This window comes from Medicago truncatula, chromosome 3 (assembly GCF_003473485.1).
Source record: "Medicago truncatula cultivar Jemalong A17 chromosome 3, MtrunA17r5.0-ANR, whole genome shotgun sequence".
In the NCBI taxonomy this organism is placed as follows: Eukaryota; Viridiplantae; Streptophyta; class Magnoliopsida; order Fabales; family Fabaceae; genus Medicago; species Medicago truncatula.
The window spans coordinates 23,878,186-23,896,377 of record NC_053044.1 but is presented as its reverse complement, the minus strand read 5'-3'; the positions used below and the strand labels follow the sequence as shown (position 1 = coordinate 23,896,377).

General features: G+C 34.4%; 1 protein-coding gene across 1 annotated transcript; it reads left to right on the top strand.

Annotated features, from left to right (window-relative positions):
- Positions 1 to 5,442: 5,442 nt before the first annotated feature.
- LOC11425250 (suppressor of mec-8 and unc-52 protein homolog 1) lies at positions 5,443 to 17,754 on the top strand. Its single transcript, XM_003600064.4, has 16 exons — positions 5,443 to 5,606; positions 5,718 to 5,928; positions 7,068 to 7,220; positions 7,387 to 7,435; positions 7,778 to 7,861; positions 8,655 to 8,758; positions 10,498 to 10,584; positions 10,699 to 10,752; positions 11,127 to 11,222; positions 13,384 to 13,511; positions 14,518 to 14,644; positions 14,734 to 14,793; positions 14,899 to 15,006; positions 16,006 to 16,106; positions 16,695 to 16,746; positions 17,402 to 17,754. The coding sequence occupies exons 1-16, from the start codon at positions 5,578 to 5,580 to the stop codon at positions 17,498 to 17,500; spliced, it is 1,542 nt and encodes a 513-aa protein (XP_003600112.1). The 5' UTR covers positions 5,443 to 5,577; the 3' UTR covers positions 17,501 to 17,754.
- The last annotated feature ends 438 nt before the right edge of the window (positions 17,755 to 18,192 follow it).

Here is an 18,192-nt window from a genome sequence, read left to right as displayed (position 1 = left end):
ATTCTGATGAACAGTTTCTGATCTTTTCAGAATTGTAATCTTTTGACTCTTAGGATCAGATTTTGTCATTACCTTGATCTTAAGGTTTTCTGGCTTTGATGTGATCTTAGCCTGTGAACCAGAAGCTTCAGATTTTGACTGATCAGCAGTTACAGCATTTGTACCTTCAGGCACAAAGGTGGATTTCAATCCATCCTTGATACAATCACAGTAGCTCTTGAGACTGTATTCTTTGGATTTCTCCTCAGAATATCCAATCCCTTTGCCTTTGTTCTTGTATGTGCTGTAGATCATAGAAGCAACTTTGCTTCTGTCTATTCCAGCCATAATAAAATCATCCAAGGCAATCTCATGTTTATTGCCTGAACCTTTATCACATTTTTCTTGTAGCTTCTGACAAAGACTCTTGAGTCTATCTTCATATGTTGTTGATATGAGGTTAAACCCTTTGAGTTCTTCTTTAGAAGCTTTCAGTTCCAATAGAGTTGACTTTTGTTGTTTCATCAAATCAACATATTTTTCTTTTAAATCTGTCAACTCATTGGTTCTGTGTTCAAACAGTGATAAAAGTTCTTTTAGAGAATCAACAAGTTCTTGTCTAGGGATTTTGGAATATACCTCATTTTCATCTTCTGAATCTGATTCAGCTTCTGATACTGCTTCTGATGATACTGTTGCCACTAACCCCACGGCTGCCTTAGCATCATCATCAGCTTCTTCTTTATCAGAACCAGATTCACTATCCAAATCTTCCCAGGTCGCCATCAAGCTCTTTTTGATTTGCTTTCTGAATTTACTGGAGTTGAAGCTTGATTTCATGGATTTGCCTTTAAACTTCTCCTTCTGAAGATCAGGGCAATCAACAATGAAATGACCAGGCTTCTTACAATTGAAGCATCCCTTCTGATCTTCTTTCTTGGAGTTCTTGTAGCTACCTCTCTTGCTCAAAAATTTCTTCTGCTTCCTTGCCAGATACTCAAGCTTGTTGGACAGCATAGCCATCTTTACAGATTGATCTTCATCAGAATCTCCATCAGGTGATTCTTCTTCAGATTCACTGGCTTTGTAGGCTTTGGAAGATTTTGAGGTCTTTCCTTTAGATGGTAAAGCAATGGATTTACTCTTCTTAGAGGTTTCATGCTCATTTAAACTCATTTCATGCACTTTGAGTGAACTAACAAGATCTTCAACACTTAAAGTATTTAGATCCTTAGCTTCCTCAATAGCAGTTACTTTGGGTCTCCATCTTGAAGGTAAGCTTCTCAAAATCTTACTAACATGATCAGAAGCAACATAGCTTTTCTTCAGTATTTGCAATCCAGAAACTAAAGTTTGAAATCTTGAGTACATTTCTTCTATACTCTCATCATCCTTCATTCTGAAAAGTTCATACTGATGAACTAGCATCAAAGCTTTAGCCTCTTTTACTTTCTTGCTGCCTTCAAAGTTTGCACATAGAGAAGCAAACATAGCCTTCGCAGTAGATTTGTCACTCATTTTCATGTATTCGGTGCGAGGTATAGAAGCCACAATGATTCCTCTTATCTTGTGGTGTTTCTTATAAAGCTTCTTCTGAGCAGGAGTATGTATTCTTCTGTCTATAGCAGCTCCTTCTTCATCCAAATCCAGATCATCAACTCCATCTTCCAGTATATCCCATAGCTCTTCATCCAATCCCATGATAAAGCTGTACATATTAGTTTTCCACCATGAAAACTCTTCTGGATCTCCATTAAACTTTGGAGCTTTTCCAGAGTCTGTTTTCTTGTCAGCAGTATCATAGTCATGTTTGACACTTGTGTATTTTGTAGTAACTGATTCCTCATCTCCAGACATGTTTTTCTAATAGATCTTGAACTGTAACACGGTTAAGTGCTGTGATAACAGAGCAGGCTCTGATACCAATTGAAGGTGAAAAACACAAGAAGGGGGGGGGGGGTTGAATTGTGTTTTCTTTTTCTCTTAAAAAATACTTCTTCTGATAAAACTTCAGAAGCAGTTTGATTGCTTCTGATGAAATGATCAGAGTCAGATTGCAGCGGAAAAGAACAGAGCAGAGAAAAGAAAGACAAAGACACAAGCAGTTATCCTGGTTCCTTCCACAACACGGAAGTAGTCCAGTCCCCCTTGCACTTCCAAGGAGATTTCACTATAATCACAAGATTACAACTGCTCAATACTTTCTAAGTATGAGACTTCACAAAAAATGCTCAAGCACACACGCAAGAGTCTTCCAATGCTCAAGCACTAAGTAAGAGACTTCTAATGCTCAAGCACGCAGGCAAGAGACTTCTAATCAAACAAAAATACAGAGAATTGAGTTTGAATTGAACACTTGATATACAATCAGTGGTGTTCACAATACAATGCAGAAAAGACTCTAGACTTTGAATTTCTAAGATGTATCAACTCAGTGCAGAAATTCAGTGTGCTTTGTAGAATCAAATTGACAGAGTTTTGGCGCTTTTGAACTTATGTATATCTCTATAATCTTCAAGTCTTCACTCCTTTATATAGAGGCGTGAAAGAGACGTTGAGATAATCAGCACGTCTAAAGAGTCGTTTGAAATCCTTTGATTATCCACCAGTGATCCTTTGCTTGATTTGGGTGTAGTCCTTTGAAGAATAAGCTTCAAATTCATTCCCATCTTGAGTGTACAAATTCTGCAGGCATGGCTGTTGTTTTGTCTTGTAGCGTAGACAGAAAACAGAGTAGTGGAGGTAGTGGTTGTACACTTGTACTTTGTCAACTCTATTAATGAGAGACAAGTGCTCAGTGCTATCCATATATCCGTTGATACCTCCCTTTCAATTCTTCGTTCTTCTTTGATAAGACTGAATTGAGAATCAGCTACTTTGAATCTTCAGTTTGATTAAAGGATCAAACGTAGCTTCTGGTGAAGATATTGCTTCTGATGAAAACTTTTGCTTCTGATGACCTTCTGCTTCTGATGACGTCATCTCTTCAGGAGCACTTCAGCTTCAGGAGCAGTTTTCTTCAGATGCTCAGAATTTCTTTTTCTTTCCATTGTTCTTCCAAGACCTATTGAAATAACTTGAGTAGCCTTTGGTCCTGTACACTTGAACAATTATTAGTAATAACCAATTGACAATTTTTAATACCTTGTTATCATCAAAACTTAATAAGGTTCATTGTGAAACACATTTTGTTCCAACAGTATCAAGTAATTCTTGCACACAAAAACGGTATGCACTACAAATAGAGTATTCACCATGATTTTCTTTTTTACAGATGAGTCGATCTTCCATCACTAATGGCTAGAGCGGTGTGTTCACTATATGTTACGTGGTGATCGAAAATTGACTGTAGGAAAGGTAGATTCCATTCCTTGCGGTTATGTAGCATGCAATCTAAGATTCTTAGATCAACTAGAGGAAAATCTCCATTAGCATGCGGGATAAGTGTAACATCATTTCCGATCCACTTGTTATACCAAACTGAGATATCCTCACCATCAACTATCCTCCATCTGCTTCTAGCTTTGAGAATAAATTTAGAACTAAATATGCTTCGCCAAACAAAGTTAAATTTATGTCCCAAAGTCGACTCAAAGAAATTACACCTAGCATAGTATCTTGACTTATATAAAGTCGAGCTACCAACAAACCAAGATTTATCATAAGTCTCCAACACTGTTTTCCTAACATAGCTAGATTAAAGGTAGGTAGATTTTTAAAACTCATACCACCATCATTCTTGTGCATCGATTTATTTCTCTTAAGTTCTCATATGAAAACATATTATAGTTTATATAAAAATAATTTAGCTTTGTTAATAAAAAAACATGTTTTTTCATAAGTTCTCGTATATAAATAGATTATAGTTAAGACTAACACTTATTAGACTTTTAACTCTACCAATTATGGGACTCCCTTCCTAGTGTCCGAGAAAAGAGCGTCACATATTTTTAAACCCAATTATTAGTATCTGAAAGATACTCTATTTTTATTTTTTTATTCTATAAACTAAATAGTAACTTCTTTTCCAAAATAATAATAATAGGCCTCATGAGCTTAGCTCAGATGGTAAGGACAATGCATAATACATGCACGGTCCGGGGTTCGAACCCTGCACACCACAAAAAAAATAGATTTAATTGCATGTTTGATCACTTACGTTTATTTCAGACTTTAAGTTGGTCTCAAATGATTAAAAAGTTTTAAGTTGGTTCCTTATGACCCGTATGCTTCTCGAGATTATGTCATTTTTCTATGACCTATGACCTGTATGCTTCTCGATTGCGCATTTTTTGTCAAAGCTATGACCCGCATGCTTCTCGATTATGTCATCTTTTTGTGGTCAGGTTCGAACCCCGAATTTTGCATATATTACACATTATCCCTACTAACTGATCTACTGTCACGATTACACTTCTCGATTATGTCTAAATTAGGTTAAATAATAATGTCAAGAAAATGGTAAAATTATGTTTAACTAGACTTTCCACCCGTGCTGCCACACGAGTCATATACATTGTAGATGTAGTAGACAAAAACAAATCTCAATGCATATCAAAGAGAATGAAATATGTGGTCCCAAATATATGCAGATGTTGGAATTCGAACCTCAGACACCACACTTATTCACCTTAAAAATATTAATTTTTATCAATCGTGTGTTACTTCATTCTTTTGTTAAAATTATATGTCAATGTTATATTATTGGTATGTTACTTCATCTTTTTTTTTTTTTTTTGACAAAATGTTACTTCATTCTTTTGTAAAAATTATATGTTAATGTTATATTATGTACCTAAAAATAGCTCATTCTTAACCTCAACATGTAAAATGTTTTATTTAAATAATTTTCCTTTTATCGAATATTTGGTCTTTACCGTAAATGATACCCTTTAACTGTTTGTTGAAATGTTTCTTCCACCTGTTTATATAGATTGCAAAATTCAGGTGCATTTTGTGGTAGATATTTAACAAAGAAAGTTCAGTTCTAATTTGGATGAAAAGTGTAATATTAACAAAAAAAATGTTGCTATAATCTTTCAAAACCCTTTTATTCCAATAGGGCGATTTGTTTTGTTGAAGAAATATGGCGATTTGTTTTGAAGAAATAGGGGAAATAAAGCTATGCTGATTTGCTTTGTTCATGAAAATAGGAGATTAGGTGTGAGCATTAGGGTTGTTCATGAAAATAAGAGATTAAGTGTGAGCATTAGGGTTAAAACAGTTAAATTATGCAATAAGATTTAGGTTAAAATTAGGGCTTACGGGTTAACTTTAACATATAAAAAGATAAGAAGATTAGGTGAGAGCATTAGGATTGTTCATGAAAATAGGAGATTAGATGTGAACATTAGGGTTAAAACAGTAAAATTATGCAACATGGTTTAGGTTAAAATTAGGGCTTACGTATTAACTTTAACAAATTTTGAGAGATTATGTTTTTTGTTTTACTCAAATCTTATTTTTATAGATTAAAATCCGTGTTCTTTATATACAGAAGAATATAGATAGATATCCCTTTATTCCAAATCGTTTTCGTTCAAAATTGTTTGATTAACCCTAAAACCCTACACAGACTCATTCACTCTCTCGCAAACAATGTCTACGCTAGAAATCGAAGCTCGAGAGTGAGTTTTCTTCTCTATTCAATTCAATTCTACCATCATTATCTTACTTTTATCCATTCTTCCTAACTCTTTTCAATTTTGATTTTTTCTTTTTTTGTTGCGATTTTTCAGTGTGATTAAAACCGTGCTTCAATTCTGCAAAGAAAACTCTTTGCATCAAACGTTTCAAACACTGCAGAATGAGTGTCAAGTTTCTCTGAATACTGTTGATAGCATTGAAACTTTTGTTGCTGATATTAATGGTGGAAGATGGGATGCTATTTTGCCTCAAGTTTCTCAACTTAAGCTTCCTAGGAATACGTTGGAGGATTTGTATGAGCAGGTATTTTGCTTTTGAGTTGTTGGGCCGGTTTGGATTGACTTATTTTAACTTATCTGCTTGCGTAAACACTTGTTAGACTGTTTTTCTTTTTTGTGTTGACCCTTTAGTTCCCTAGGGAAGGAGACCCTGATAATCTAGAGTTCGGTCGTGAGTTAATTGCAATCTGATCAAGAATTGTGTTCGAGTTGTTGGGTCGGTTTGCATTGACTTATTTGAGTTCATTTACTTATTGGGCCGGTTTGGATCGACTTATCTGAGCTTATTTACTGACATAAACATATTTTAGACTGTTTGGAAGAACTTATGAAAATAGTTATGATATGTCCATAGGGTGTTTTCAGTTTATTTTCAGGAGCTCTCTAAGATAGTTTATGAAAACGAATTATAGCTTATATGAAAACAATTTAACTTGTATTTTTGTTATAGAAATAGCTTATACATAAGTGTTTATCATGATAATCGCGTTATGCTAGGCTGCAAATTAAGTTATTTGAGTTATTGGGTCGGTTTGGATTGACTTATTTGAGCTTATCTATAAGTGTAAGCAGTTGTTAGGTTGTTTGGAAGAAGTTACGGAAATAGCTTACGAGACCGTTTGCCATAACTTGTTTTGTAAAAAAAATAGTCACTTTTGGAAGTTTCCATCCATTTGTTATGGATTCTTAAGAAAATGGGAATCTGAAATTATCTAGAAGCTGTTTTTTGTAGCTTCCCTTGAAAATCATTTTCTATAAAAGTGGTTTTTTTCACTAAACGGGCCCTATGACATGTTCATAAGCTGTTTTCCGCTTATTTACATAAGCTCTCCAAGATAGCTTATGAAAACAGCTTATATGACAACATTTTGACTTTATTGTATATCTTGTTATAGAAATAGCTTATACATAAGTGCTTATCATGATAAATGCTTATACTAAGCTGCAAACTAAGCTTTGCAAGATAGCTTATGAAAACAACCTAGCTTAGCTTATACAAAAACAATTTAACTTCATTGTATCTTTTATAATCAAAGTAGCTTAAACATGATAAACGCTTATGCTTTAAGCTGAAAATTAAATCATTAATCCAAACAGGGTCCTTGTATGTAACTATGCCCAAATTGTGATTATCTATTGATAATACGATGGTTCTGGTTGCAGATTGTATTAGAAATGATTGAACTTAGAGAACTGGATACCGCACGTGCTATATTAAGGCAAACACAGGTGATGGGTGTCATGAAACAAGAGCAACCTGAAAGATATTTGCGGCTTGAGCATCTTCTAGTTAGAACGTATTTTGACCCAAATGAGGTCAGAATAACCCTTTTCTAATTCTTAATCTTTTTGCACTTTTTGTTTTTCCAAATCAAACAACCCTTTGCTTATTTCAGTTCTTGTTATTTTGTTTCTGCACTCACCTGAAATTTTGTTATCCTTTAGCTGTAATTCCTGATATAAAATTATTATTATGCGACAGGCCTATCAAGAATCAACAAAAGAGAAGCGACGTGCGCAAATAGCCCAAGGTTTTTGTCTTTCCTTTCTTTTCTTACTGCATCGTATTGTGATATGATACTAGTTTAATGATTATAATAAAATATGTCATCAAAATTTGACAACAATCTAGATGGTTAACACAGTTCATAAACATTGTTAATCACGCTTGGCAGATGGTTAATGAATATGACAAGGTGTCGCAACTCATTAACCATTTAATGATCACAATTAACCATGGTTTCGAACGTCGTACACCATGATTCTTAGTCATTTTGTATGATGGACGTAAGATACTTATATTGTTGGGCTTATATGATATGTTCTCCAATTCAAATTTTTTAACAATAGAATTTCTGTGTTTGTGTTTTCAGCTATTGCAGCAGAAGTGACTGTGGTGCCACCTTCCAGATTAATGGCTTTAATTGGTCAGGCTTTGAAGTGGCAGCAGCATCAAGGTGGACCTGGCAATGCTATTTAAGTTTTTTTTTCTTCTTTTGGCGCAAGTACCTAAGCAATGTGAACCATTGTTCATATCTGCAACTTACCAATTCCTAAGAATGATTTCAGTTTTTAAATTTTCAGTAATAGGAATGCATCATTCATTTCTCTAGTGATAATTAAGCAGAGAAGATATTTCTTTTTTATGTTTTGGCATCAATAAATTTACCATGCATGGAAATGATAGAATGCTTGGTTGTCACATATGAAGTTCTGATACATGGTTTTCCATCCTGTATCCATATTTGGTATGCATCTGATACGGATACACTTTGATATATTACATATCAGTGTGTGCCATTGATAGCTATACAATACTTTGTTGATACACATGCCGTGACTTTTAGCCTTATTTTGTAACTCTTCCCCCTTTTTTCTTTGAATATTGAAATTCCCAATTAATTGCAATGTAGTTCACTACTTCAGTCTTCACTTCACGTAGCCTGTCTTTGCATAGTCTCAGACTGATTGGCATAGTTTTACTTACCACCCACAGTTTTGTCTTTTACTTACCACCCACATCATTTCTTTATCAATCTAGCTTTTTCACGTGTCAGATATTAAAAATCATTGGTGTGCCTTCATTTAACCATTTACATTTATAGAATATTTGATTCTTAAGTAATGTGTATTCTTTAATATAAGAAATGGCATATCTCTATATCGTGTCAGTGCACCTTACGTTGCCACCAGGTTACTTATAAGATAATTTATATCTTGATGGGGATGATTTCCTTCGGGATCTTGCAGGTTTACTTCCTCCTGGAACACAGTTTGATTTGTTTCGTGGAACAGCTGCTATGAAACAAGATGTGGATGACATGTATCCAACCAATCTTTCTCACACTATAAAGGTATGCTTTTTGTATATCCTTCAAGGCAGTGTATCTGTTAAGTTTTAATAGATAATGACATGTGAACATTACTTAAGGAGACAACAGCAGAGCCAACTATAGTTTTGCATGGTCATTTTAATTGAAGAATAAACTTTCTGCCATCGAATTATTTATTGCTTTTATTATAGTTATATTTTTCCTTGTGATGTAGAATCTTACTTTAAAGTTGATTCTCTTTGTTTATGGTATTCTTCTTTGTGACACCTTGCTTCAATAGAACATGTTTTCTTCATTTATCTATTTCCCCTCTCCTTACCTTATTATTGGTTGTTGGCTTATGCAGAATGGCATATAGGGGTTTTGAGAGGGGTGTAATTAGGGATGTAGTTTTTGCTCCTGTTTATACTGTCACAAGGATATTATGCAAATTGGGACGTAGGTAGTCAATCCCGGATAGAAGCACAGAGTGGCCTACCCCAAAAGTGAGATAGCAGGATTACTGCTATTTGATAATCTCTTGGAAAAATTACATAAATAAAAATATAACCACATTTAATGTAAAATTAAACAAATATCTCGAAGCTCAAAATTATTCATAACTGGCAATAAAAAGTCAATAATGTTCATAAAATAAGCAATAAAAGGGCATAAAGCTTAATCAAAACTCACACTTTAATCACCACCAAAAAAATACAAAAAAAAAAAAAAAAAAAACCACACTTAAATAGCAACAAAAGTTAGGGATACAAAGAAGCCCAAGTCTTCAAGACTTGAAGTAACAAAACAGAGAAGTTGAAAATTTTTGAAAAAAAGGAAACAAAAACGAAACAGAGGTTGAAAAAAAAAGAGGAGCAAAAATAAAAGTAAAAACAAGAAGGAAATACAAAAGAAAAAGATGAGGAAAAATAAAATAAAGAACAGAAGAAAAGAAGGAACTGGAAACTAAGGAGAGGAGAAAACTAGAATCTGGCAGCGTGCGGAAGCTGGACGATGGTTTGTGGACTGTGGTGATCTGCTGAATTGCTGAAAATGGGACGCAGAGAAGGAAGCTCGCAGAAGAGAGAAGAGAAATTTTATCAGCGAGCGCAAAGAGGAGAATAAGACTGGGGTTCGAGTGAATACCCCCCCCCCCCAAAATACCCCTATAATGTTTTACATTATAAGGATAAATGGCAGTTTCCCTCTTGCCTTTAGTGTTGTGAAAGAGAACACCGCAAAAAAATTGACGTGCTCTGCTATATCCAAACACTATCTCTTCTGTTGCTGCTGCACCCTTAATCCGCATCTCCCCTGCCTTCGCCATTGCGGCCAGCTGCCGCTTCGCTCTGATCCGGCGCAATCACGGTGCTATCTGCCACTATTAACTACCTAGACTGGGACAAGGATTTGACTCGATTATGTGCACATTGAAAATCGATGGCTTGCAGTGATCACAGTTAGTACATTATCTCTGCAATCATCCTTTGATATGCAACCTGGTTCTTTGTTATTGACCTGGTATTTTTGTGATCTAGATTGCGTTTGCATTGATATGTGACAGTGATCTGGTATATTTATGGTCATATCATACTGGGTCATTAGTTATCAGTTAAACAATTAAGTTAATTTGACCTTCTATTTATGTTGCCTTCTAGATGTTTTCTTATATTTCTCTACTGTTCTTTTCTATAAAAAAAAATTAGCCATCACTGGTCACCCTTCTAAGTTGGAGAATACACAGCCTGACCCTTTTCTTGTGTCTGCTGATGTGCTTCTAGTTTGGGGCAAAAAGTCATGCGGAATGTGCTCGCTTTTCACCAGACGGGCAATATCTCGTTTCGTGCTCGATTGATGGGTTTATTGAGGTATGCCTAGTTGGATTTTTCGTGTTTGATTGATGGATTTATTGAGGTATCATAGTTGGATTTGAAACTTTCATTATCGGCTGCGTTTTTGCTGATTTGTGGACATATTTCTAGGTCTGGGATTACATAAGTGGAAAACTCAAGAAAGATCTACAGTACCAGGCAGAAGTGAGTTAGTTTTATTTGATCTGTTTTATGTTTCAAGAATTAATGTATTGCATGTGATGATGAACTTCCTGGGAAAATTCTCTTTGCTTATTGGTTTTCAAAACACAGTTTTTCCCAGCATCTATAGGTGCATTCAAATTCTAAACTATAGAAAAGAAACTTCATGCTATCAGACCTCTGTTGCCAATTTGGGACTAATTTAAACCTGATCATGAAATTTTGTGTTTTTTTTCTGCATCATTAATTATGATTTATTGTTCACATGTTATGTATAAGAAATATAAGCATAAGACTCTATAAAAGGAAGTTTCTTAAATTTACCCCAAGTCTTATCATATTTTCTGTCGACATTTTTTTATTGTGAGATTTTGCAGGAAACATTCATGATGCATGATGAGCCTGTGCTTTGTGTAGACTTTAGCAGAGATTCAGAGATGATTGCGTCTGGGTCAACAGATGGAAAGATTAAAGTGAGTATTCTACATCTTTTGATCTTTTCAAAGCTTGCACATATGATTGTTCAACGTTACTGTGAAATTGAACCTAGCTATAGAAAATCACTTGGTTAGTGAATTTGATTTTGTACACCAGTAAATCACGGCGGAGTTCTTAATAGTGGTAAATTGTGTCACTAGTATTTGTGTGGTGCGGAGTGGCCTATGGCTGCTATAAGTTCTCAGTCGCATATTGTGGCCGTTTGTGGATGAAACTTTGAGGCATTGGCAACACCGTACACGCCCTGTTTTATCCACAATTTTAGGGACTTTTTTGCTATTTACACTCATTGTTTTGGTAAATTTTTGAGTTAGAATCCCTTCACCAGGAAAAAAATTCTATAATTGGTTATAGTCGAGAACACTGCAGTGCAAATAGAAGTGAATTGGTATTTTTTTCATGGTGAATAGATCTTCACTCAAACACCCTCCTTAACAATGAACGTTAATTCAAAAGTCTCCCTAAAAATGAATACAAAATGACAAATGTGGACAAAGCAGGGATTTTGGCTGTGTCAGTGTTGTTTCTGCTTCAAATGTCATCCACAAAAGGCAATCTCGATTCTCTGGTTTTTTCTGTGTCCTTCGCTTCACATTGCATAGATTCCCAGCTTTCACGTAGCTATGCATTTTTTCCATTCCGATTAGTGACAATGAGCTTAGGCAGTCAATTGCAGCCAGTTGTGCCGAGAGACTGTTATGGCGATGGCAGGAGTGTTGTGGCCGCCACACATGTGTTCGTGGAGAAAACCACAGCAAACATCATGGCCATCGTGTCCACAACAGTGAAGGTGTATGAGAAACCCATTTGACCCTTGAAAATTGAAAGGGTTGAGGCTAATATGTGTATTTTGTGTGCAACCCGTATTTACTTCTCTGCAAACGTGTTCTCGTCTTCTCCCTTTGCCCCAAGCCTTCTTCCATCCTCTTCCCTTTCATTTTCTGCTATTCAACCGCAGACACCACCGTGGAAAAACCGCATGCCACTGTCGACCAGCCCCACGCTGCTGTTGAACTATCACACACAAGTAGTTTGTTGTCTGCTTTGTTTTGTTTATTTTTCTTGTTTTCCTCCTTTTTTCCTCCTCCGTTCCTCTTATTTTTCTCGGTTTTCCATAATGTTGCCTGATTTTTATTGTATTTAACTTATTAATTATGCATTAGATTGATGGCAGTTTGTGTGTCTTGACTATATTTTTTAATGATGAGTATATCTTTAATTTTGGGAGATTTTTTTCATTTTTAAGCATTTTACAGATGCCACTTGTGTACATAACAATTCCAGTTTATAAAATCTTAAAAATAATTTGGAAACAAAGAACCAATGAGATGAAAATTCAGGTGTTTCACACATATATACAAATCTGATACCGATATTTACTTACTCACTCATTTCAAAACCTGTATTCCCGATTCAGCTTACTTAAAACTTGTTATCTATTCTTATGGGAAAAAACTTTAGTTTTCATTGCTTTTGTACTGAACTCATCTAAATTCTCAAGAGAACAAATATTTCTTTGCCAATACTATTATGGTATGGCATTTTTAGTTGTCATGAATGCAATGTAAAACTACAGAGAAACTGAAAGCATTCTCTAACTAACTTCTTTATCACAAATTCTGTTTTTCATTTATTCATTGAAACAGTTACAAAGGCTTTATATAAGAGCCTGAAGGGTTACCTGCTATAGCAGGTTAACCTGAATCTGAATGACACATGTCAGTGCAGATGCCAGCTGTAAACAGCTGGCTGTTACAAGATTAACACTAGATACAAGCTACTCAATGCTAATCTATCACATACACTTGTATGCAAAGCTTTTTCTTGAGTGGAAATGGTTTCCGCATGGTTGCTTCTTGCTTTGTAATTTAGTGATTTATGATACTTATAGCGTGCAGCATTTGCTAGAATTTTGTCTAACTGGATGGTTTTATTGAAAGCTAGCTATTAAATGCCCAATGCATGTATGTACAGAAATGTAATGTTCATGATTGTTTTATCTTTAAGTAATATTTATAATTTTGTCTGTTGATTGAGCGGCAGTTCTTATTAATGTTGCAGTTGTAAAGTGATTCTGTTTTCACCTGAAGCTATTAATGTTAAACTTTAAATTGTATAATTCACATTTCAATTTAGGTGTGGCGTATAAGGACTGCTCAATGCTTGCGGCGTCTTGAGCATGCACATTCCCAAGGTGTCACAAGTGTTTCCTTCTCTCGTGATGGAAGCCAATTATTAAGTACTTCATTTGACAGCACTGCAAGGTTTTGTTATATTAATTTGACTGAAAATGTTATGTAACATGTTATACTGCATTAATAAGCAAGTGAGTGGAAGCTAGTGTTGCTAATTATAGTTGGTAGTAAGACAAAAATCAAACTTGTGATGTTTTTGTTAATTATTGGTGGTAAGACCGCATCACACCTTATAAAAAGTTTTACTCTTAGGCCCATTCCGTTTGATTTGCAAAAGAATAACTACTAGACAAAACAGTACAAGACAAAACTTTAAGCGACTGGGCAACTTTTTATCTTGTACAGTATTTTTTGGTGCGCAATGGACAGCACAAAATATTTTAATTTACTTTATTACCCTTATGATACATACTCTATAATTAAACAAAGAGAGGACAGAGTGGGAGAGAGGGGATAGGGTAGAGAGATAGGAGAGAGATTATATAGTTGAGAGAGAGAGAGAGAGAGTTGATTGAGTGCTATGATCAATGCGTAGTGCTGTATCTTTTAATCCCTTTAAGAGCATTTGAAGCCAAAAAGGTTTTGAGCTATTATTTTATTTTTTTAAAAAACGTGACTTTTAAATTATGCGATTCGAGTTAATGAGATGAACCTAACGAGCCGAACCGAGTTGTTCGTGAACTTTAAACGAGCTGAACTCGAACCTTAAAAAAGGTTTGTATCAAACTCAAGTCGAGTTTCGAGCTGAATCAATTTTTATCGAGTCAGAGTCGAGCTCAGATGAGTTTGAATCGACTGGACTCATTTCCAGCCCTCCCCTGATTAGTTTTTAAATCTAACACGGTACAGGTAGAGTTGTGTTATCAAGTCACTTGCTTTTTTGCAAATCAATCGGGCCCTTAGACTAACTCTTAGCTTAGTTACTCTTAAAAACTCTAGAGGGGTTGTAAGTGAAATTACGGATTTCTGTGCAATTTTAATTGCAACATTTTTGAGCGGCTTTAAATTTATGTTTTAACCTTACAAATCAAATGTTTAGCAATTGCTGAGTGGAATGGTTCTTTATGTAATATAGAATCCATGGCCTCAAATCTGGAAAGATGTTGAAAGAGTTTCGTGGCCATACATCTTATGTGAACGATGCAACTTTCACCAACGATGGGACTCGTGTTATTACTGCATCCAGTGATTGTACAGTCAAGGTCAGTTACTTGACAACATGTGACAGGTGTCTTGTTTTCTCTTATGTCCGTGTTCGTGAGGCGTATTTTTTTTTTCCTCTTTACTGCAGGTCTGGGATTTGAAGACTACAGATTGCTTACAAACATTTAAGCCACCTCCTCCTTTAAGGGTATGTCTTTAAAATAAGTCCATTTTTTTTTCCATTTACTTTTGTGATATCATTTCCCCTAAATTTGTTTTGCCTAACTTCTGGTTTCCTTTTTTTAACTGCTAGGGAGGAGATGCTTCTGTTAATTCTGTTTTCATTTTCCCCAAGAATACTGAACACATTGTTGTTTGTAACAAAACCTCATCAATATACATCATGACACTTCAAGGACAGGTAAACTTTAAAGAGTTGATCTCTGGACGTCATTTTATTTTTACGTAGTTTTACCATGTCTCAATTATTAGTGTTAAGGCTGTCTGCATTGTTTTCCTTAATGAAAAATGACTGTTCTGATATCCGACCAGCATAAGTTTTTTTTTTTGTTCAAGACCAGGATAAGTATATCTAATTCTTCATATTCATACTGGTTAAAATTTAAATGTGATTGAGTTTGTTGCTCTAAATGACCGTTTGGTTTGATATGCTTAAACCTAGTTTGATATTCACAAGGAGCAACCACTTATCTTCTTCAAAAAGGAGCAACCACTTATCCAACATATGTCTGACACACTTTACAATTAGATGACATCATAAATTTACCCTGTTCCGGCCCTATTTTTGTACAAATAAATAAACTTTTCTTTGAAATTTACATGTAAAGTAAATGCAGAAGTGCTGCATCTGGTGAAAATTGTAATTTAAAATTTTTGAGGTTTATTGAAGTTACTTTTAAATTAATGCTAATTTGAAGATGATCAATCTCAATAATTTTAAAATTTGTTTGAAAATCACCATTGTAATTACGACTAATAGTCAAGAGGTTTGAGCACATAGTGTTGTTTTATTGTAAGAGGGACCAAACTTTGTTTTTAAATGTTTCTTTACTATATATTAACAGTATAGCGTGTCTCTACATTACAAACCAAAATGCAAACAGACATTGAGATTAGTGCTGCAGATTTTGCCATTCTCATTAAAATTGTACAGTCTTGTATCTACCGTCTTGATTGTGGGTCTAGTTTTCGATTTTTTTTTTTTAAATCAATATTGGATACATACTCTGTTCTTTCTTTTAGCAGTATGTGCTAATATTCAGATGGAAAAGGATAGGGACCATTCTTATGAAGTTTCAATAAGACTGTTAAGTAGTGGTTTTTAGATAAGTATCCGTGTAAGGTATAATTGGAATTATTGTCACTATTTGAGCCTGCTTTTCTCTTCCAATTGGTGTAGGTTGTGAAGAGTTTCTCATCCGGTAAAAGAGAGGGCGGAGACTTCGTTGCAGCCTGCATTTCACCTAAAGGGGAATGGATTTACTGTGTTGGTGAAGACAGGTACCCTATCCTAATTTTAATGGATAACTTGAAACTGCTCCTTCGTGCAATATGGTTGTCAAAGATGTTGAGTACATTATAAAATTGCCTAGTCACAGACCATACAACAATAACTAGACTTTTCCCACTAGTTGGGTTTGGTTATGTGGATCAAATGATACCACAATATTCTATCATCATTATTATTCATGTCTTATATTTGATGATTTAAATATGAATCCTTAATAGTTTAGTACAACTTGTTTGATCTTCGCATCCACCTTGCTTAAATCCAATGGTTGAGATATCTAATATTCTCTATGGACCCAAAATCCCAAATTCTTGAACTTTGGCAGAACTTGTGATATGATTTGTTCTCCAATTTTCACCTTTAGTTTAAGTTAAAATTAGCGTGCCTTGTTAAATGCAAATTTGCATTGACCATCAGAGTTTAGCTTAATTATACAGCACTTTACATAGAGGTTTTCCCAATCAACCTCTTATATTTATTTTTAAATAATCATTCTAATCCTCCCAGATTAGAATTTGAATTTGTCATATTCTTTGTTCATAATGCTATCAATCTAATCCTCTATGAATTAAATGCAGGAATATGTACTGCTTCAGCTATCAATCTGGCAAACTGGAGCATTTAATGACGGTATGTTTGTTGATTTAGCGCGAGATTAGATCTATAAATATCTCTGAATCTGGTTTTATTTTCTAGTACTTTTTTTTTATATGCAATTATGTTATTTGATCTAAATTAGCATATTTTTTTAGACACTTGGATATGGCAACCCTATCTCTGAACTGTAGTTTAAAAAAAAAGGGGATTTGTGTAAAATTTGTAAACACTAAAATATAATTGAAATAGGAAAACCCCTCAATGTGTCATTTTATGCAGTCACATTTCAAGCTTGTCTTCCCTCAGAAAAAAAAAAAAAAAAAAAAAAAACTTGTCTAGGCCTTGTTTGAATAAACACCTTAATTGTTTTTTCAGTTAGCTATTTTATAGATATTAATGAAACACTTATTCACAAAATATTATGGAAACTTTATTGACATAAGCTGAAAATAGTGTATGGACATGTCAAAATTTATGTAATTGTATTCACACACCAATACAAGTGTTTTATGTCCTAAGATAAGGCTAAACAAACTCTTATGGTAATGGTCTTCAATTGATGTTATGCATTTAATTTTGTATACCGTGGTTAAATGGCCTGGTAGCTCCATTTAATTTTAGATTTTATTTTCATGTATTGAGGATGTTTAATTTTTTTAGGATTTAATAAATATATGATTAATGGCAGGTTCATGATAAGGAAATTATCGGTGTCACTCATCATCCCCATAGGAATCTTGTTGCAACTTTTAGTGACGACCACACAATGAAGTTGTGGAAGCCTTGATTTTTTTTCCTGTATTTCTTTGTTATGAACATCTCTGTAGTTTGAGTAATGTATATTCTGGAACTTAATTTAATGGATTGCTAGGAATTGTTGTATACTATTTGAACTGTAGGACATTTACAACTCAACACATGCAAGTTTCAGAGAAACAACACCCAAGATTGTTCTTCACAAGAACTTTGTGTGACTACTCAATTTAAGTGATTAAGTAGTTAATCTTAATATTGTCAAAAAATAAAGTAATTGATCTTAAATTTTAACTATATTTTGGCGTAATCAATTATATAAAATAATATACTCCATTGTGTCACATCACATTTACACAGAAAACAATATTTTTACTCCAATGGTGCATATTTAAGCAATTCATAATTACAATAGTTTAATTAACTCATTTGTTGGTTGATTGCAAGGATAATTAATTATAAATTTGTATGGAGTGATAGTTTAAATAATGGTACTCTTGTGGAACTTTTGCGCCATGTCTCAAGGAAAGCTTATCCTCCATAAGAATGAGCCCATCCACCATTGTAAACTATCTTAGATTCATCAAATTGCATATTACTGCTTTAAATGGCTTAGGTATGGTATTTCGGAAGTTCATTGTTTGAATGTGTGTGCGTCACTCTTGATTTAGAAAGCTATCGCTATATATTGGAAATAACTAATACAATGATTTACTCGTAGTTTTT